Source organism: Sapajus apella, unplaced genomic scaffold (genome assembly GCF_009761245.1).
Source record: "Sapajus apella isolate SASKATOON/1434 unplaced genomic scaffold, GSC_monkey_1.0 scaffold97, whole genome shotgun sequence".
NCBI lineage: Eukaryota > Metazoa > Chordata > Mammalia > Primates > Cebidae > Sapajus > Sapajus apella.
This window is the reverse complement of record NW_022437037.1, coordinates 2,594,930-2,612,252: the sequence shown is the minus strand read 5'-3', so window position 1 is coordinate 2,612,252 and position 17,323 is coordinate 2,594,930. Positions and strand designations below refer to the sequence as shown.

Here is a 17,323-nt window from a genome sequence, read left to right as displayed (position 1 = left end):
ACTCTGTCAGTTGCTTTCCCCAAAGGTGCCAATGTACATACCCTTGAGAGGGTCTTTCAAACAGCTTCTAATGCAGAACCTCACCCCACTGCACCTGCCCCCCCCCCACAGATGGGGAAACTAAGGTCCCAAGAAGTAAGGACTTGTCTGACATCACAGGTGGCAGAGACCCACGCCTCCTGGTCTCCTGGCTGCTGTGGTTGCTAAGGCACCAGCACTGAAGGCGATCTCAATCTCCTGGTAGTCTCACTCCCTTGCTCAAATACCTTCTATGGCTCCCTAGGGCCTATAAGACAAATTCCAAACTTCACCCACCTCACCATTCGGGGCTGCTGTCTTCAAGGTTGTAATGTGGTCTGGTGGTCAAGTGTGTGAGTTCCAAAGCTGGATAGTCCTGGGCTCCCATCCCTGCCCTGCTACATCACTGAGCACCTACGACTATGTGCCAGCTCCCCTGCAAAACGCTGGATAAACACACGGCTTTCTACCAGGGATCCTCACGCAGAGTATTTGACTTGCTTGCCTCCTGTTCTGCTGTGTCTCAGGATTCACAGGTGCGGTTTGAATCCACTGCTTAGCCAGTGAGTGCGCGTTAATGGGAGCTATTCTTTTCATCAGGACCGCCAATCCCCTCTCTGCCTATCCACAGCCTTCGGAATGTCCCACATCCTAGTGCTCACTCATTGGGAGCTGCCCAGCAGTTCCATGGGAGCAGGGATTTTTTTTTTTTTTTTTTAATCATCTTCTACCTTACTGGGTGGTCTTTTGGGTACTGAGGGGTTCAAGTCCCAGAGGAGCTCGAAGGATGCCTCCCAACAGGGGAGGAGGAGACCCAGATGGGTCTTGGCCAGGGCCTCTGGCCAGGCTCTGAGGACCAGCGTAGGGACTGTGGTCAGCAAAGCCCCTGAGTGCATGCCTCAGTCCCCTGGCTCCCTGCTCTGGCCTTTCTGCCACCAGTGCACTATGAGATTCTGTGCAAAGAGCCGCTCCTCTCCGAGCCTCAGTTTCTCCAGTTATAGGGAAAGCCTGGCCTTGTACCCTGGGCACAGTGGGGGTGCCGCAATGGAAAACTCTTGGCCAACTGTAAAGCGTAGTGCGCGTGTGTGGGCACAGCCACCTGAGGGTGCACGGTGCGGGGCGCACGGTGCCGGGCGCGGTCTCGCTGCGCACCCGGGCTGGAGCTCGGTCCCGCCCCGCTTCCCGGTCCCCGGTCCGCTCTCCCTCCCTCCTTCCCGCCCTCCCTGCCTTCGGGAGCGCCGGCTCCCGGCATGCCGCGCGCTGACAGCCTTATAAATAGTCGCCTTTGCCGGCGGCCGCGAGGACGGGTAGGGCACGCACTGGCCCCGGCGCCCACCCGTACCCCTCCCCAGGTCAGTGCGTGCCCGCGCGTGTCGGGGGGGGGCGCCTCCGCGGGGAGGGGCAGCGGCACCGGGGGACGGTGGGGGCGTGCTGGTGCCGGGCTCTCCGGGGTCTGTGCGGCTGTGTAACGTGGTTGTGATCCGTGTGTGTTTTGCTTGGCTGTGTTCCCCGGGCGCTGGGGATCGGTGCCTCGCTGCCTGTGCCTTTGTGGATCCGTGCGTGTGTGTGTGTGTGTGCGCGTGTGTGTGCGTGTGCATGTGTGTGTGTTGCAGTCCCCCACCCACCCACAGCCTCCCAGAGAGTCACCCCTTTGTTCCGACTGGCACTCCTGGGGCTCCAGGTCACTGCCCTTGGCATGTCCCAGCTGGGGCCCAGGGAGGAGAAGCTGTGGCCTGGCTCCCTGCCCCAGGGGACCTGGACAGGGGCAGCCCCTGTGCTGGGGGGGGCGCTATCCTGTCACGCCACTTCTAGTGCTGGGTGCATCGGAGGACACCCCCCAGAAGCTCAGGGCTCACCCTCACCTCCTGACCGGAGCCCCAGGGCCAGCACTTGGGGCCTTCCCACAGCACTGCTCAGCGGCCACCCAGTACTCAGCAGCAGCAGGACAGGCCCAGAGAGGAAACACCAGCTGCCCAAGGTCACACAGCTGAGTGATGGAGCTGAGATTCAAACCCTAGTCAGTTGCCAACCACTGGGAACCAACGAGGCTGGGTCAGGGGCTGGACACCAGGGCTTGCCTCAGCCTTGCCTTGTGATTGGGGTTAAGCCACTGTCCTTCTGGGTGAGCCGCGGTCCCACAGGTCTCTTAGCAGACCACCCAGTCATATTAGGAGTCATTGGGGCCTTGACCCAGCAGCCTTATAAGGCCTGGGTGCTTAGCCCGTAACCCAACTCCATCTTAGCCTCCTGTCTCTGTGAGGCCTCCTCACGACCCAAGTTATTTTGGAGCAAGAAGGTGGCAGGTGCCAGCAGGACAGAGGGGCTTAGATTACCAGGAGGGGGCGGGGCAGGGCAGGGTCCAGGCCACTTCTCAGGTCTTCGCTGTGGTTGTCCCTGGCCCAGCACGCTCCCCCTGCTGTGGGCAACTGCTGAGGGGTGCCTGGCATTGCCTGACCCCGTGAAGCACACTCAGCAGGAAAAGTGGCTGCCACTCCTGCCTGGGGCACCAGGGCCGTCAGCAAAGCCGCTTCAGCTCCTACTGGGTGCCAGGCCCAGAGTAGCAGAAACGCTGGGCCACGTTGGACCCTAGCCAGCCCTCGAGCCAGTCTGTCCTCCTCCCCATGTCTCAGTTTCGTCCCAAGACGGCAGTGAGGAGGGAATGAGGCTCCCCAGCCCTGCGCTCAGCCCATGCCAGGCCCAGTCAGTGGGACCCCAGGCCCACAGCACAGAAGAGAGGCCCAGTACAGCGTGGTGTGTGGGCAGGTTCCCAGGAGGCACCTGCCACTGTGGGAGTGAAGGGCAGAGTCTAGGAAGGCTTCCTGAAAGAGGTGGCACCTGAGCTGAGTCCCACACAGTAGCAAGATGGGGAAAGGCATCCAGGCATTGGGCCCAACATCTGCCAGTGGCAGCTGGTAGGGCTGCAGAGGGCGGCAGGGGCTCACCAGGCCCTGTCCTCTCTGTCAAGGGGTGCAGGCTTTGTCAGGGAGCCGAGGGGGCCACACATGCAAGGCTGTAAGCGGGTGTGTGATGTGGTGTGATGCTTGCCAGAGAAAATCGTGCCAATTGCCTGGCAGGGTGTGGAGGCTTTGAGGTCCGTGTGGAGGCGGGGGCAGTGGCCCAGGCCCCTTGCTTAGCACAGGACATGGTGGTGAGACAGACGGAGAGAGGGTGGGGAGCGGGGGGTTGGGTAGTGGGTGTGTGGGGCTGTGGAGAGGAGAGGGGAGCCTTCACACTGACTCAGCCTGTGGCTTAGCCAGTGGGGCCTGGAGCTGGGGACTCGGGGAGGGCAGAGTCTGAGAAGCCTCTGAGGCTTCTGGGGCCTGGCTGGGTTACGTGGATGTCTAGGGCTGGGGAGAGAGGCCTGGGCTGCCTGCACAGGGATGGGGATCCAAGAAGAGAGTGGCATGGGTGCCCAGGGTGAGATCCTGGTGTGGGTGGGATGCTGGCTGAGGGGGTCAAGGCTGGAGGGGAGTGGCCTTGGGGTGGGCTGGTGGGTGGGAGTGAAGAGGTAGAGGCCACAGGTGTCCAGAGGGTGATTCTGAGCTGGGGGCAAGGTGGGGGTCTGGGGGCTGTGGCAGCACAGGGGGGGGGGTCCCACGCGTGGTTGGGCTCTTGGGCAGGCAAGGTGGGGGCAGTAAAGCCAGGTCCTCAAAGGGTGGGGGGGCAGGGCCATGCATGGGGCTGGGTGCTGGACTTGTGGAGGGGAGGGCCTGGACTGCCTCACTTTGACGACTGTAAAGGCCTGTGTTCATGCGAGCGGCTCCCAGAGATTCCTCCACCCCAGGCCTCTGTGTCCCTTAGAGCTTCCCCGGCCAAACCGCATCCCAGACACACACAGTTCCTGGCCACCTCCCGCCTCCTGGCACCTTCCCTCCGGCCCTGGGGAGCGTTGTCAAGGTGCCTGGGCAGACGCTGGCCCCGCGCCCTGTTTTCCGGGAGTTTTGAGGGGAGCAGCTCTGCAGTTGCTGTGGCCACTGTTCATGTCCCTCGGTGCCATCCTCACTGTCCCAGCCCCTTCAGTGGGAACCCAGGTGGATGGGAAGGGGCTACTGCCATCCTGTGACAGGTGAGGCCATGGAGGCCAGAGAGAAAAGTGACTTTCCCAGGGAAGGCCCTGGGCCTTCCCTGCCCACAGAGGCCCCCTCTGTCCTCAGACCGTGTGTCGGGCCTGGCACACGCCGGCTGCCTTGGGTGTGGCTTAGCAGAAGGTGAGTCAGGGTGAGGAGGAAAATCCCCCAACCTGTGCCCTTGTCTTGCAGAGCACTGACACAGCTCCCAGGACCTCGGCAGGATGGAAGGTATGAGCCTTGTCTCCTCTTGCCTGTTGCCTGGCCTCAGCGTGCCTGTTGAGGGGGTGTACTATGGGGTAGACATTCTGGGGGGATTGGAGGAGGCTCTGGGGCTGCCAGAGAGGGCCTGGCTGGGAGCCTCCAGTATCTTCTTCTGGCGTCTCACAGAATGTGCCATTTCCAAGATTAATTTTTAGAAGTGATGAGGCCTCCCCAAGGCTCCTGGGGGCCCTAGCACTCACCCACTATGCTGGATTTATAGGGCTGAGACTCTGCCCCATGGGGAGGCCACAGATACACAAAACACCAGTGAGGACAAGGCAAGTTTCTGTACCTCTCTGGGACTCAGTTTCCCTGTCATCCAGTGGGGTAGGCCTTGAGGAGGTCTTGGGCCCTCCTGGCTCCTACAGGCTGGGACCTAGAGGGAGACACAGGTGGGCAGGGAGTGCAGAAACGGCCCGCCCTCGGCTGCTGGCAGCACCATCTGTCTAGTCCCTGGCACTGCGTCTTGGCCTGGGCAGCTCTGAAAGGTGCCTGGTGGGCCTGCTGCTGCTGCCTGAAGCCGGCGGTCATGCATCCACTCCTGAGCTGCAAACATCAACCGCTGCAGGGGTGTGGCCTCCCCCACCCCCAGGACAGGAGCCCGCAGGAGGAGCTGTTCTTCTAACAGCTCCTGTAGGCCTCCAGCCTCATGGCTGGGAGGGCCCCTGGGAGCCCCCCAGCCCACCTCCTCCCTGGGGAAGGGTCAGAGAACCAGAGAGCGGCAGGCCTTTCGTAAGTCATACAGCAAGGTGGGGTACAGCCTGGTCCTTTATTTGCCTGGGAAGCAGGGAAGCCTGAAAGCCCAGGGAGAGACTCGGGTTCTGGTTTTGGTTCTGACATCCCTAGAGCAGGCCCTGCCTCTCTTGGGCTCAGTTTCCCTCTGCCCAGTAGGGCTGTGGCCTTGCTGGGATTTAACTGCAGGCAGGCCGAGGCAGAGGCTGGAGCCAGGCTCACCGCCCTCTCTGGGCGAGAGTTCCACGTGCCCACCACAGCCCTTCACCCCGGCAACCATCTCTATGGCAACCTATGTTGTGGTTGCCAAGCCCACATTGGCACTGCCAAGGGAGGCGGGTGATGGGCCGACCCAGGGCCTGGGAGGGGAAGGGCAGGGGAAACGCAGCAGGACGGGACCATGGGCTGCTGTTCCTCGGGTGACCCCCGCAGAGAAGACGACCTGAGAGCCAGAGGTGACCAGCCCCAGGGGTCCAGCCACCCACAGGGATGTGCCATGAGGGTTGGTGGCCCAGCCCACTGGCTGTGCTGAGAGTTCTTAGCCTCCAGGCCTTTACTCCTGCCCGTCTGGCTGCTGGGAGTGCCCTCCCTTCTCTGATTTCTCCCAGGTTCTGAGCGGTCTCTCACATCCCTGCTCACTCTGGGCTGTGACTTGTCTGCCCCCTGACAGGAGCACCAGTGGTGTCTGTCCCTCCGCCTGAGGCCCAGCACAGGCCTGGGACTCCAGAGGTGCCTCTGGCTGTGGGTCCAGTGAGTGACTGAGCCCTGCTCCCCTTTTCTCTCACGCAGAGAAGCTGAAGAAAACCAAGATCATCTTTGTGGTGGGTGAGTTGCGGGCAGGCGGGTGGTGCAGCAAGGGTCTACACAGGCGCTAGAGGGAGCCCGGGGCTTGGGCTGCTCCCGGGCTCTGCCCCTCCCTCGCTGGGGGATCCTGGCAGCCCCTGTCCCTCCTGGAGCCCTGTGTCTTGGGGTTGATGAATGGGCGGGCGCTTGCAGGCGGGCCTGGCTCAGGGAAGGGCACCCAGTGTGAGAAGATCGTGCAGAAGTACGGCTACACCCACCTCTCCACCGGAGACCTCCTGCGCGCCGAGGTCAGCTCGGGATCGGCCAGGGGCAAGAAGCTGTCGGAAATCATGGAGAAGGGACAGCTGGTGCCACTGGTGAGTTGGCCCTGGCGGGGTGAGGAGGAGGAGGTGACAGTGGGTGTCCCACCAGCAGCAAAGCCCATGACACTCAGGCAAAGCTGACCGTGACCACCCCCAGCTCTGAACCCTTCTGTGGTTCTCCATTGCCCTGGACAGAAATTTCCTTCCAGAAGCTCCCGAGACCCTGCAGGACTCTGCCCTTCCCCCCACTATCCCCTTGCCCCCCATCCTTCAGCCACCCTGGCCTCTGTCCCCTCAAACTGGCCACTCTCCTTCCTGCCTGGAATATTCTTTCCTCTTCAGCTTTCAGATCTCCCTAACTCCCCAGATTTGGCCTACGACTCCCCAGTTTTCTACTTCAGAAGCCCCCCTTTCCCTTCCCGTACAACCTGTGCCATACTTGGAAATGGAGAAATCAACTGTGGAGCTGTCTGTGCCCTCACCAGCCCTTGAGCTTCCCAGGGCAGGGAAGGTCTGATTGGCCCATGGCAGTGTCCCCGGGACCTAGGACAGCACCAGGATGGAAGGAGGGGCTCAGTGAATGCTGTTGAGTGAACGCATCATTCATTCACTGTTGAGGCCTCCACAATTCCGAGGAGGCTTTCAAGAGGGGGAGGCTTGTTTGGGACATTTGTATAGGGGAGGGGGCATTTCAGGTGGCAGGAGCAGTGTGAGCAAAGGCTGGGAGGAGGGATGGGGGTGGGGAGGAGAGGCTCATGGCCCCTTCCTCCCTTGCTGTGCCCCAGGAGACAGTGCTGGACATGCTCCGGGATGCCATGGTGGCCAAAGTTGACACTTCCAAAGGCTTCCTGATCGACGGCTACCCGCGGGAGGTGCAGCAGGGAGAAGAGTTTGAGCGGCGGGTAAGGCACTGACCTGAGTGGGTGGGCCTGTGGGGGCTGCAGTGCAGGGCAGAGCTCTGAGCAGAGGCTGATTCATGGAGTGTGGGTGAGGAGGAAAACCAGGAAGACTTTCTGGAAGTCTAGAAGAAGGGGAAGCACCAGGCAGGGGAGTTCCCAAATCTGGGCTCAGATTCCAGCTCAACAGCTTGAGACCTTGGGCCAGTCATTCTGCCTCCTGAACCTCAGTTTCCCCATCTGTAAAATGCAGGGAGTTGTGGGGGACCAGGTCACAGCTGCCTTAAGGGGCAGTGTGGGGACTGGAGAAGATGTGCCTTCAGGTGTGGGGCTTGGCCCTGCATAAACACACAGAGAGGTAGGGAACAGCACTGGCAGGGATGGAAGGGCAAGGCCAGTGTGGGGAGATCAGAAAATGTGGGCAGGGCAACAGGGGGTGACATGGGAGAGGGAAGTTCCAGTCTGGCTGGAGGCTGCAAAGGCCATGGAGGGGCATCATTCTCCTTCCAGGGGTCATGAAGAGCCTGGCTGCAAAGAGCAAGCCTGGAAAATCATGGCCCTGAGCTTCCTAGCACGGGTGCCCTGCAGACACACCTTTCCCAGGACAGGGCACCTCACACATGCACACGTGTGCACAAGGCCCACAAGTTTATACACACATGCACACTCACAGCAGTGGACCCTGTGCACTCCTGCACATGCATGACATGGACGCAGCACCCATATGCAGGGATGCACGCCTGCTCGCACACATGTGCATGAGCACACACGTGCACCTTTAGCACTGATGTCACAAGGCTCCTTGGGAGAAGCAGATGGGACTGTAAGGGCCTAGGAGGGAGAGGTCGGCAAGGTTGGGGGAGCCTAACGGGCATCCCGGTGGGCTGGGGCAGGATGAGACTCCCATCCCACTTCCTATCTCCATGGGACCTTCCAGGCTTCCGTAGCTTCCAGCCTCATCTGGGAGTAGGAGACTATTTTTTGACCTCTGAATGGCTGGGAGAGCTCAAGAAAGTGTCTACCCTGCTCTGCACCTCACCTTCCCTCTCTGAAATGAGGGTTAGCTGGCTTCCTTCAGACCTCAGAACCCCGACGGTGTAGTCAGGTGCCACGGTTCAGAGGGCTGTCCTGGGCTGGCCCACACATAGTGATACCGCTGTGTGGTATCACCTGTGACCCTCAGGGCCACATCTAGAAAATACAGTTAATGAAAGTTGGCCGGGAGCAGTGGCTCACACCTGAAATCCCAGCACTTTGGGAGGCCAAGAAGGGCACATCACTTGAGGTCAGGAGTTCAGAACCAGTCTGGCCAACATAGCGAAACCCCATGTACTAAAAATACAAAATTTAGCCAGGCGTGCTTTTGGGCACCTGTAATCCCAGCTACTCAGGAGGCTGAGACATCACTTGAACCTGGCTGGATGGAGGCTGCAGTGAGCCAAGATCATGCCACTGCACTCAAGCCTGGGCGACAGAGTGAGGCTCCATCTCAAAAAGAAAAGAAAAGAAAAAGTTCCCCACTCCCACCACTCCCAGGGCTGTTGCGGGTGTTGCTGAGGACCGCAGGCTCAGCCCCGGGCTCCGCCGTGCTGGCCTCCAGGGGTCCAGGCAGCTGGTCTTCTTAGCTCTGGACACCAGGGGGCGCCAGGGCTTCACCAAAGGAGGAAGGGTGAGCCTGGAAGTGTGGCCGGCTCGACCAGGCCAAGGGCCCAGGGCGTTTCTGGGGACTGGGAGTGCCCGGTGTGGACTCCCAGCCTAAATGCTCATTGTCCTGACTGGGAAACTGAGGCCCCACAGCCAGAATCTCAGCCCGGAGGCTGAGCTGGCCCTCCTAGATTTGCCACCTCTGCCAGGGGGTCTATAAAGAGCCTACTGTGTGTGGTTCTGGAGACCCAGATGAACCAGAGACTGTGAGTCTATGCCCTGGAGGAGCTCAGCAGCTAATGGATGTTGGGGGTGGGGCGGGTGGCCTTGAGTTTGAGGTCAGACTGCTGGTTCCAGGCCCAGCCTTTGCCCTCATGGTGATCTGTAAGATAAGAGCAGCTGCTGGGTGGTGCAGGGTCATCGGACAGCAGGAGCTGTCCTCCCTGAAGGCAGCTGACGCGGTCACCCTGAACCTTTAACTACCCAGGAGCTAGGGATGAGTGTTAGGATGGGTATCACAGTCGAGGACAAAGGGCTCGCTGCAGGTCACACAGCTGGACAGAGAGAGGCAGGGGTGAGCCTGGGTTCAGATCAGTCTAACGCTGGAGATCAGGCTGCTTTTCGCCTGTGTCCAGCTGTGTGACCTGGGACAAGTCTCTTGGTCACACAGCTGGACAGAGGCGAGAAACGGCCTGACCTGAGAGGCAGCGCCCCGAGGCCTTGACAGGGGTCGGGGGCCAAAGCTTTGCAGAAGCCCCAGGGGACTGGCCCAGGCAGTTGGAAGCAGGAAGCAGGGCTTGAAGGTCCCCAACCCATTCCTGAGGCTGTGGCAGCCATGGGGTGGCTCTGCCCTCCCAGTTGGCCACTCCTTACCCAGCTCTGGTGGCCGGATTGAGCGAGGCAGGGGCTGCAGAGCCTTACTCCTCTTGCCTTTCTAAGGTGCCCCATAGATGACATGGATGACGTAGATGACATAGTGTCCCAGTGATAGTGACATTGCTCAGAACCCCCCAGAACTCAGCAGCCACTGACCCCTTCCCTCATTCCTTGTTCCTTTGTCAAAGGTAAATTGTGAGACAGATGCCTCCCTGCCCTCAGGGGCCCCTTGCGAGACTTGTTCAAGGAGAGAGAAAGGGCTGGAAGAGCCCGTTCCAGGAGGCGGGAGCAATGGGGGGCGAGGGTGGGACTGGAAAGACTGCCCTGAAGAAGTGAGCTCTGGGCTGAAACCTGATACAAAGTGCTTGGTATTGAGGTGAAGGTGAGTTAGGATTAGGCTTGGGGGAGAGGGCTCCTAGTGGGGGGAAAAGCATGAGCACAGGCCTGGCATGGAAGGAGGTTGATGAGAGCCTAGAGCAGAGAGAGCCAGGCTCTCTAAGTCTGGCAAGGAGTATGGACTTTCTCCTGAGGGCACTGGGGAGCCATGGTAGAGGTTTGAGCAGGGGAGTGGCAGGGAAGATTGGTTTTAGGAGGGTCTTTCAGGCTGCCTTGGGGAAGGGATTGAAGGTCCAAGTGGGTATCTCATGGGGCCTCAGAGGTGGGAAGATGGGGAGGAGATGGCCTTAGGGGGCAGGAACGGGGTCCCTGTGACATGGTTCGCCTGCAGATTGGACAGCCCACACTGCTGCTGTATGTGGACGCAGGCCCTGAGACCATGACCCAGCGGCTCCTGAAGCGCGGAGAGACCAGTGGGCGTGTGGATGACAATGAGGAGACCATCAAAAAGCGGCTGGAGACCTATTACAAGGCCACAGAGCCCGTCATCGCTTTCTATGAGAAACGTGGCATCGTACGCAAGGTGCGCCCTGCTGGGCCGGTGGGGGGCTCCGGGAAACACAGGCTCCTGCTGGGCTCAGCCTCAGCTCGCGTGTGGCCTCAGGCCAGCCCCTATCCTGGGCCTGGGTTTCCCTACTGGTTCAATGGGGGGCTGCTGTCAATTAGGTTGGGCTGGGGGAGGCAGGCCTGGCCTCTAGGGCCTGCTGTGGTGAGGCCCACCCTGCTCCACCTGGTGACTCAGCCCTCGAGGCCCGTCTCCCCACAGGTCAACGCCGAGGGCTCCGTGGACAGTGTCTTCTCCCAGGTCTGCACCCACCTAGACACCCTGAAGTAGCAACGCTGGAGCTGCTTCCCCACTCTGGGCCCCACCCCACCCCATCCTGATCCAAGGTCCTCCTGGCCTGAGTGCAGCGCCTCCACCCTGCCCGGCTGAGCACAGGCGGAGGAAGCTGCTTATCCTGTTTTCATGGACAGCTGAGCACTAAAGGAATTTCTAAGGACATTTGGTTTTGCTCCTTTTTCTTTGCTTCCAGGTGGAGTTGATTCATGTGCTTGTGCCCACCTGGCCAAGAGTCCCCAGCCCCTCACCCTCCGTCCCTTCTAGGCCCCTCAGCCCCCGCTCTGCCAGCCACCCTCCTCAAGCTCTGCTGGGAGGCCCAGGGCCCTTCCTCTCACAGGGCATGTCTGGCCTGAGGACCTGGCGGTGACTGAGTGGCGGGGCCCCTGCTCCTGGAGGCTCATGTTCAGGCGGAGTCTGCTCCAGCCTGGGCTCTTCTGCATCTTGCTCTGTGCCCTTGGCTCTGACCGTATCTCTCTGAGCACGTGTTCCATGCCTGGCCCTCGCCGGGGCCTGGACTGCACAGGCAGCAAGGTCATGGGCTGAGTAGGGCTTCCTGGGCAGTGGGGGCGGCCCATGCCAGTCAGCCCAGTGGGCAGTGAATTGGCTTCCTTGGTGCAAATTCAAGGAATCTTGAATTTGAGGGTCTGAAAAGGGCGTCTCAATGGCATGGGTGGGTATGGAGTCATGTCACTGAAATTGAATGGGGGAGGCCGATGATGGCTCACGCCTGTAATCCTAGCACTTTGGGAGGCTGAGGCGGGAGGATCACCTGAGATCAGGAGTTCAAGAGCAGCCTGGCCAACACGGTGAAACCCCTTCTCTACTAAAAATACAAAAATTAGCTGGCATGGTGGCATGCACCTGTAGTCCCAGCTACTTGGGAGGCTGAGGCAGGAGAATTACTTGAACCTGAAAGTTGGAGATGGCAGTGAGCCAAGATTGCACCGCCACACTCCAGCTTGGGTGACAGAGAAAGATCCATCTCAAAAAAAAAAAAAAGAATTGAATGGAGGGAGTCATGGTCGGGATGAGACCAGAAAGACCTCCCCTTGTGTGGCAGTGGATACAGCACCCCCCGCCCGGAGCCATTTCCAGTTCTAAAACAGGCTCAATGTCTCCCTCACCCCCACCTCATGGTCAGGATGAGAACCCACTGAGTGAGGGATGTATGTTGTCCATTGCCACGGCCTTGGCGGCCGGGGACCAGAGCAGACTGGCCCAGATGACTGGGGGACACCCCAGAATCCCCTGGGGAGAACCATCTTCTCTTCCTGAGCTCTTTCATTCTTTCACCTCGTCTCTGAGGCTCAATTTGGTGCTCAGGTGTCCTTAACACCTGATCTGGCCCAAGTTGGGCTTCCTTTAGAGCCGAGAGCCTCTGAGGGCCACGCCTGCCAGAATGAAATCCAAACAGTTGGGGCTGTTCATGGCATGTGGGGCTGGCTTTTCATTTCCATTGGTTATTTAAAGCTTTCTTTACAATAAACCATTTTAAGTTATAAAAGGTGAATCTATTGAAAAACAAACATGAGGCTGGGCACGGTGGCTCATGTCTGAAATCCCAGCGCTTTGGGAGGCCGAGGCGGGTGGATCACCTGAGGTTGGGAGTTTGAGACCAGCCTGACTAACATGGTGAAACCCTGTCTGTACTAAAAATACAAAATTAGCTGGGTGTAGTGGCGCATGCCTGTAATCCCAGCTACTACGGAGGCCGAGGCAGGAGAATCACTTGAACCCGGGAGGCAGAGGTTGCAGTGAGCTGAGACTCCACCACTGAACTCCAGCCTGGGCAACGAGAGTGAAACTGTCTAAGAGAGAAAGAATGAGAGAAAGAGAGAGGAAGGAAGGAAGGATGGAAGGATGAAAGGAAGGAAGGAGAAAGAAAGAAAAGAAAGAGAAAGAGAGAGGCTGGGTGCGGTGGCTCACACCTGTAATCCCAGCACTCTGGGAGGCCGAGGCGGGCGGATCACAGGTCAAGAGATTGAGACCATCCTGGGCAACATGGTGAAACCCCGTCACTACTAAAAATACAAAAATTAGCTGGGCTTGGTGGCGCGTGCCTGTAGTCCCAGCTACTCAGGAGGCTGAGGCAGAAGAATTGCTTGAACCCGGGAGGCAAAGGTTGCAGTGAGCCGAGATCGCACCACTGCACTCCAGCCTGGCGCCTGGCAACAAAGCGAGACTCTGTCTCAAAAAAAAAAGAGAGAGAGAGAAAGGAAGAACATGAAAGAAATAAACAGGAGGTCAGTAGAGCTAGCAGGAGACAGGCATGCTGTAAGGGGAGCCATCCTGTCCCGGTGGGGCCGTAGCGGGCAGGGGCTGTGCAGAAGCCTCTGCAGCGCGTCCTCAGTTTTCTGCATCTGCAGTGTGGGGTGCGCAGGGATGTGGCAAGCTCCAGGTCCTGGGTCCTGCATCTGTCAAGCCCAATTCACACACACTCACACTCACACACTCTCTCACACACATACTCGCACTCCCACTCACACACAGTCACGCACACATTTACACATGCACACATTCACACACACGTGCACACACAAACCACTCGTTCACACATTTGCACACTCACAGTCACATGAACATGCACACACTACGCACACTCGAGCACACATGCACACACAAACCACTCACACACTGTTACACGCACACACACTGTCTCACACATCCATTCTTTCTCAGGATGAAGACAAAGTAGTAAAGATAAGGGGGGTTTGGTGGGGTGGGTCCTGATTCTTTACCATCTACTTTATCCTTATTTTTAGTACAGCTTCATTCATCCGGATGAGTCCCAGTTTGTGAAACCTAAGCTGATTCAAATTGTCAAACTATTCACCAAAGAATCACTTTATCCACTTAAACAATATCTATCATCTATCTATCTATCTATCTATCTATCTATCTATCTATCATCTCTCTCTCTCTCTCTCTCTCTATCTACCTGTCTAGATGCAGATACCCTCTTTGCTGAAAACTTGGAAACACAAAAAGTTTAACGCTCTGGGAACCGCCACCCCATCCTTGCCACCATAAACCTTCCTTCGGAATTTCCTTCTAGCACGTTTGTTCATTCTGCGAACATTGCCGGAGCACCTGCCGTGCCAGCAAGACAGAGGCTCTGAGGCCCCTGACCGGCTGCGATATGGCTCCCGGCACGAGGGGAGGACCTCTGCTCACAACATCCCATCAGATCCACTCAACCAAGACCAGTTCTGGGCAGCTGAGTGCACCCAAGCTCAGAGGGGACCTAGTGGTGGGAGGTTCCTTGAGCAAGAGCTCTGGGGTGGGGCCCTGAAGACACCTGGGAGTTCACCATGAGAGAGGGCATGGCAGGGCAGAGGGACCAGCTCTGCAGAGCCACAGAGGTGGAAAGGGCCTGAGGGTGTGGGGAGGGCTGAGACTGCAGAGGGGGCTGTAATGCAGGCTAGGGGGGTCGCAGTAGTAAGAGAGAAGGCTGGCGGTGTAAGAACCAGACTCACAGCGTTTCAAATAGCGACCCACGTGTCTGGCTTTTCTCATAAGGGCAATGAGAGGGTAAGACACATGGTTGTTTTTTTTGTTTTTGTTTTTTATTTAAGATGGGGTATCACCATGATGGCCAGGCTGGTCTTGAACTCCTGACCTCAGGTGATCCACCCACCTCGGCCTCCCAAAGTGCTAGGATTACAGGCGTGAGCCACCGCACCCGGCCTTGTTTTCGTTTTTTTTGCAACAGAGTCTCACTCTATCACCCAGGCTATAGTTCAATGGTGTGATCTCGGCTCACTGCAACTTCTGCCTCCTGACTTCCAGCAATCCTCCCACTTCAGCCTCCCAAGTGGCTGGGACTACGGGTGTGCACCACCACTCCCCGCTAATTTTTAAAAATTCTTATTTATTATTTTTATTTTAATTTTTTGGTGAGATGGTTTCACTCTTGTTGCCCAGGCTAGAGTGCAATGGTGTGATCTCAGCTCACTGCATCTTCCGCCTCCCAGGTTCAAGCGATTCTCCTGCCTCAGCCTCCTGAGTAACTGGGGTTACAGGCATGCGCCACCACTCCAGGCTAATTTTGTATTTTTTAGTACAGATAGGATTTCTCCAGGTTGGCCAGGCTGGTCTTGAATTCCTGACCTTGTAATCCACCCGCCTTGGCCTCCCAAAGTGCTGGGATTACAGGTATGAGCCACAGTGCCTGGCCTTTATTTATTTAATTTAATTAATTAATTAATTTTGAAATAGAGCTTCACTCTGTCACCTAGGCTGGAGTGCAGTGGCATGATCTCAGTTCACTGCAACCTCTGCCTCCCAGGTTCAAGTAATCCTTCCACCTCAGCCTCCCGAGCGGCTGGAATCACAGGCACATACCACCATGTCCAGCTCACTTTTTTTTGTTGTTGTATTTTTGGCAGAGATAGAGTTTCACCATGTTGTGCAGGCTGGTCTTGGACTCCTGAGCTCAAGTGGTCTGCCCCATTCAGCCTCCCAAAGTGCTGAAATTGCAAATGTGAACCACCACGCCTGGCTTAACTTTTTTTTTTTTTTTTTTTGAGACGGAGTTTCACTCATGTTACCCAGGCTGGAGTGCAATGGCGCAATCTCGGCTCACCGCAACCTCCGCCTCCTGGGTTCAGGCAATTCTCCTGCCTCAGCCTCCTGAGTAGCTGGGATTACAGGCACGTGCCACCATGCCCAGCTAATTTTTTGTATTTTTAGTAGAGACGGGGTTTCACCATGTTGACCAGGATGGTCTCGATCTCTTGACCTCGTGATCCACCCGCCTCGGCCTCCCAAAGTGCTGGGATTACAGGCTTGAGCCACCGCGCCCGGCTTAACTTTTATTTTTTATTGTAGATGGGTCTCAGTGCATTGCCCAGGCTGGTCTTGAACTCCGGGCCTCAAGCGATCCTCTAGCCTCTGCCTTCCAAAATGCTGGGATGACAGGTGCGAGCCACCACATCTGACCAGTTTTTGCTTTTTGTTTATTTGTTTATTTGTTTTTAAACAAAAATTGGAAGAAAAAAATATATGAACACCCGTATACCCATCATCAACATTCAGCAATTGCTAACATTTTCCCATACTTCCTTCCTTAACTTTTGCCAAAGTATTTTATTCTTATTTATTTATTTGTTTGAGACAGAGTCTCACTCTGTTGCCCAGAGTGGTGTGATCTCGGCTCACTGCAAGAGATCTGCCTCCCGGGTTCAAGCAATTCTCCTGTCTCAGCCTCCAGAGTAGCTGGGACTACAGGTGCACGCCACCACACCCAACTAATTTGTGTATTTTCAGTAGAGACAGGGTTTCATCATGTTGGCCAGGCTAGTCTCAAACTCCTGACCTCAGGGGATCTACCCGCCTCGGTCTCCTAAAGTGCTGGGACTACAGACATAAGCCACCTCGCCCAGACTTGCCAAAGTATTTTAAAGTAAATTCCAAATATGAGAAAAATTTGCCCCTAAAATATGACCAAAGTCCAGGCGTGGTGGCTTATGCCTGTAATCCCAGCACTGTAATCCCAGCTATTTGGCAGGCTGAGGCAAGAGAATCACTTGAACCCGGGAGGCGGAAGTTGCGGTGAGCCGAGATTGTGCCACTGTACTCCAGCCTGAATGAGAGAGTGAGACCCTGTTTCAAAAAATAAATAAAGTGTGACTCAAAATAAGAACATTTTCCTAAATAACCACAACTCGGAGTTTCAATAACAGTAAATTCACACCCCTGCCACTCTCTCACACACTGTCATAATAGCTAATACTCACACTGTGTGCATTTTTCCCTAGTGTCTCCAAAATGTGTCTTATAGCCGGTTTGTTAAAACTTGGATGCAATCCAGCACTGCACATCACATTTGGTTGTGATGTTCACCAGATCTCTGTATTTATTTATATTTTTACTGAGACAGTCTCACTCTGGTTGCCCAGGCTGGAGTACAGTGGTGCAATCTTGGCTCACTGGAAACTCCACCAACCAGGCTCAAGCGATTCTTGTATCTCAGCATCTCAAGTACCTGGGACTACAGACACGCGCCACCATGCCTGGCTAATTTTTGTATTTTTTGCAGAGATGGGTTTCACCGTGTTTCCAAGGCTGCTCTCGAACTCTCAGGTGATCTGCCTGTCTCGGCCTCCCAAAGTGCTGGCATGAGTCACTGAGCTCAGCCAAGATCTCTCTTTTTTTTTTTAGATGGAGTTTCACTCTGTCACCCAGGCTGGAGTACAATGGCACAATCTTGGCTCACTGCAACCTCTGTCTCCCTGCGTCAAGCAATTCTCTTGCCTCAGCCTCCCTAATAGCTGGGATTACAGGCATGTGCCACCATGCCTGGCTAATTTTTGGGGGGCATTTCTCGATGTTGGTCAGGCTGGTCTCGAAATTCTGACCTCAGGTGATCAGCCCGCCTCAGCCTTCCAAAGTGCTGGGATTACAGGTTTAAGCCACCGTGCCCAGCCACCAAGATCTCTTTTACTTTTTAATTTTTTTTTTTTTTTTTTTTTTTTTTTTTTT

General features: G+C 56.7%; 1 protein-coding gene across 3 annotated transcripts; it reads left to right on the top strand.

The window, feature by feature from the left end:
* Positions 1 to 1,254: 1,254 nt before the first annotated feature.
* On the top strand, positions 1,255 to 11,002 carry AK1 (adenylate kinase 1). 3 transcript variants are annotated; one of them, XM_032257355.1, is made up of 8 exons: positions 1,276 to 1,370; positions 3,820 to 4,084; positions 4,278 to 4,316; positions 5,871 to 5,906; positions 6,078 to 6,241; positions 6,973 to 7,089; positions 10,331 to 10,522; positions 10,766 to 11,002. In XM_032257355.1, exons 3-8 carry the CDS (start codon positions 4,310 to 4,312, stop codon positions 10,832 to 10,834), a joined length of 585 nt encoding a protein of 194 aa, XP_032113246.1. In that variant the 5' UTR covers positions 1,276 to 1,370; positions 3,820 to 4,084; positions 4,278 to 4,309; the 3' UTR covers positions 10,835 to 11,002. The 3 variants fall into 3 exon arrangements, with proteins under 3 accessions (XP_032113245.1, XP_032113246.1, XP_032113244.1); XM_032257354.1 differs by lacking the exon at positions 3,820 to 4,084 and having other exon boundaries at positions 1,255 to 1,370; XM_032257353.1 differs by lacking the exons at positions 1,276 to 1,370; positions 3,820 to 4,084; positions 4,278 to 4,316 and adding an exon at positions 5,388 to 5,536.
* The last annotated feature ends 6,321 nt before the right edge of the window (positions 11,003 to 17,323 follow it).

Bases quoted from the DNA above. Each gene is read 5' to 3' on its own strand.
- AK1 (XM_032257353.1), top strand. From the start codon at position 5,482: ATGGGCTGCTGTTCCTCGGGTGACCCCCGCAGAGAAGACGACCTGAGA. The intron at 5,537-5,870 runs GTGACCAGCCCC...TCTCTCACGCAG, and splicing joins AGACGACCTGAGAGCCAGAG to AGAAGCTGAAGAAAACCAAG. The intron at 10,523-10,765 runs GTGCGCCCTGCT...GTCTCCCCACAG, and splicing joins AACGTGGCATCGTACGCAAG to GTCAACGCCGAGGGCTCCGT.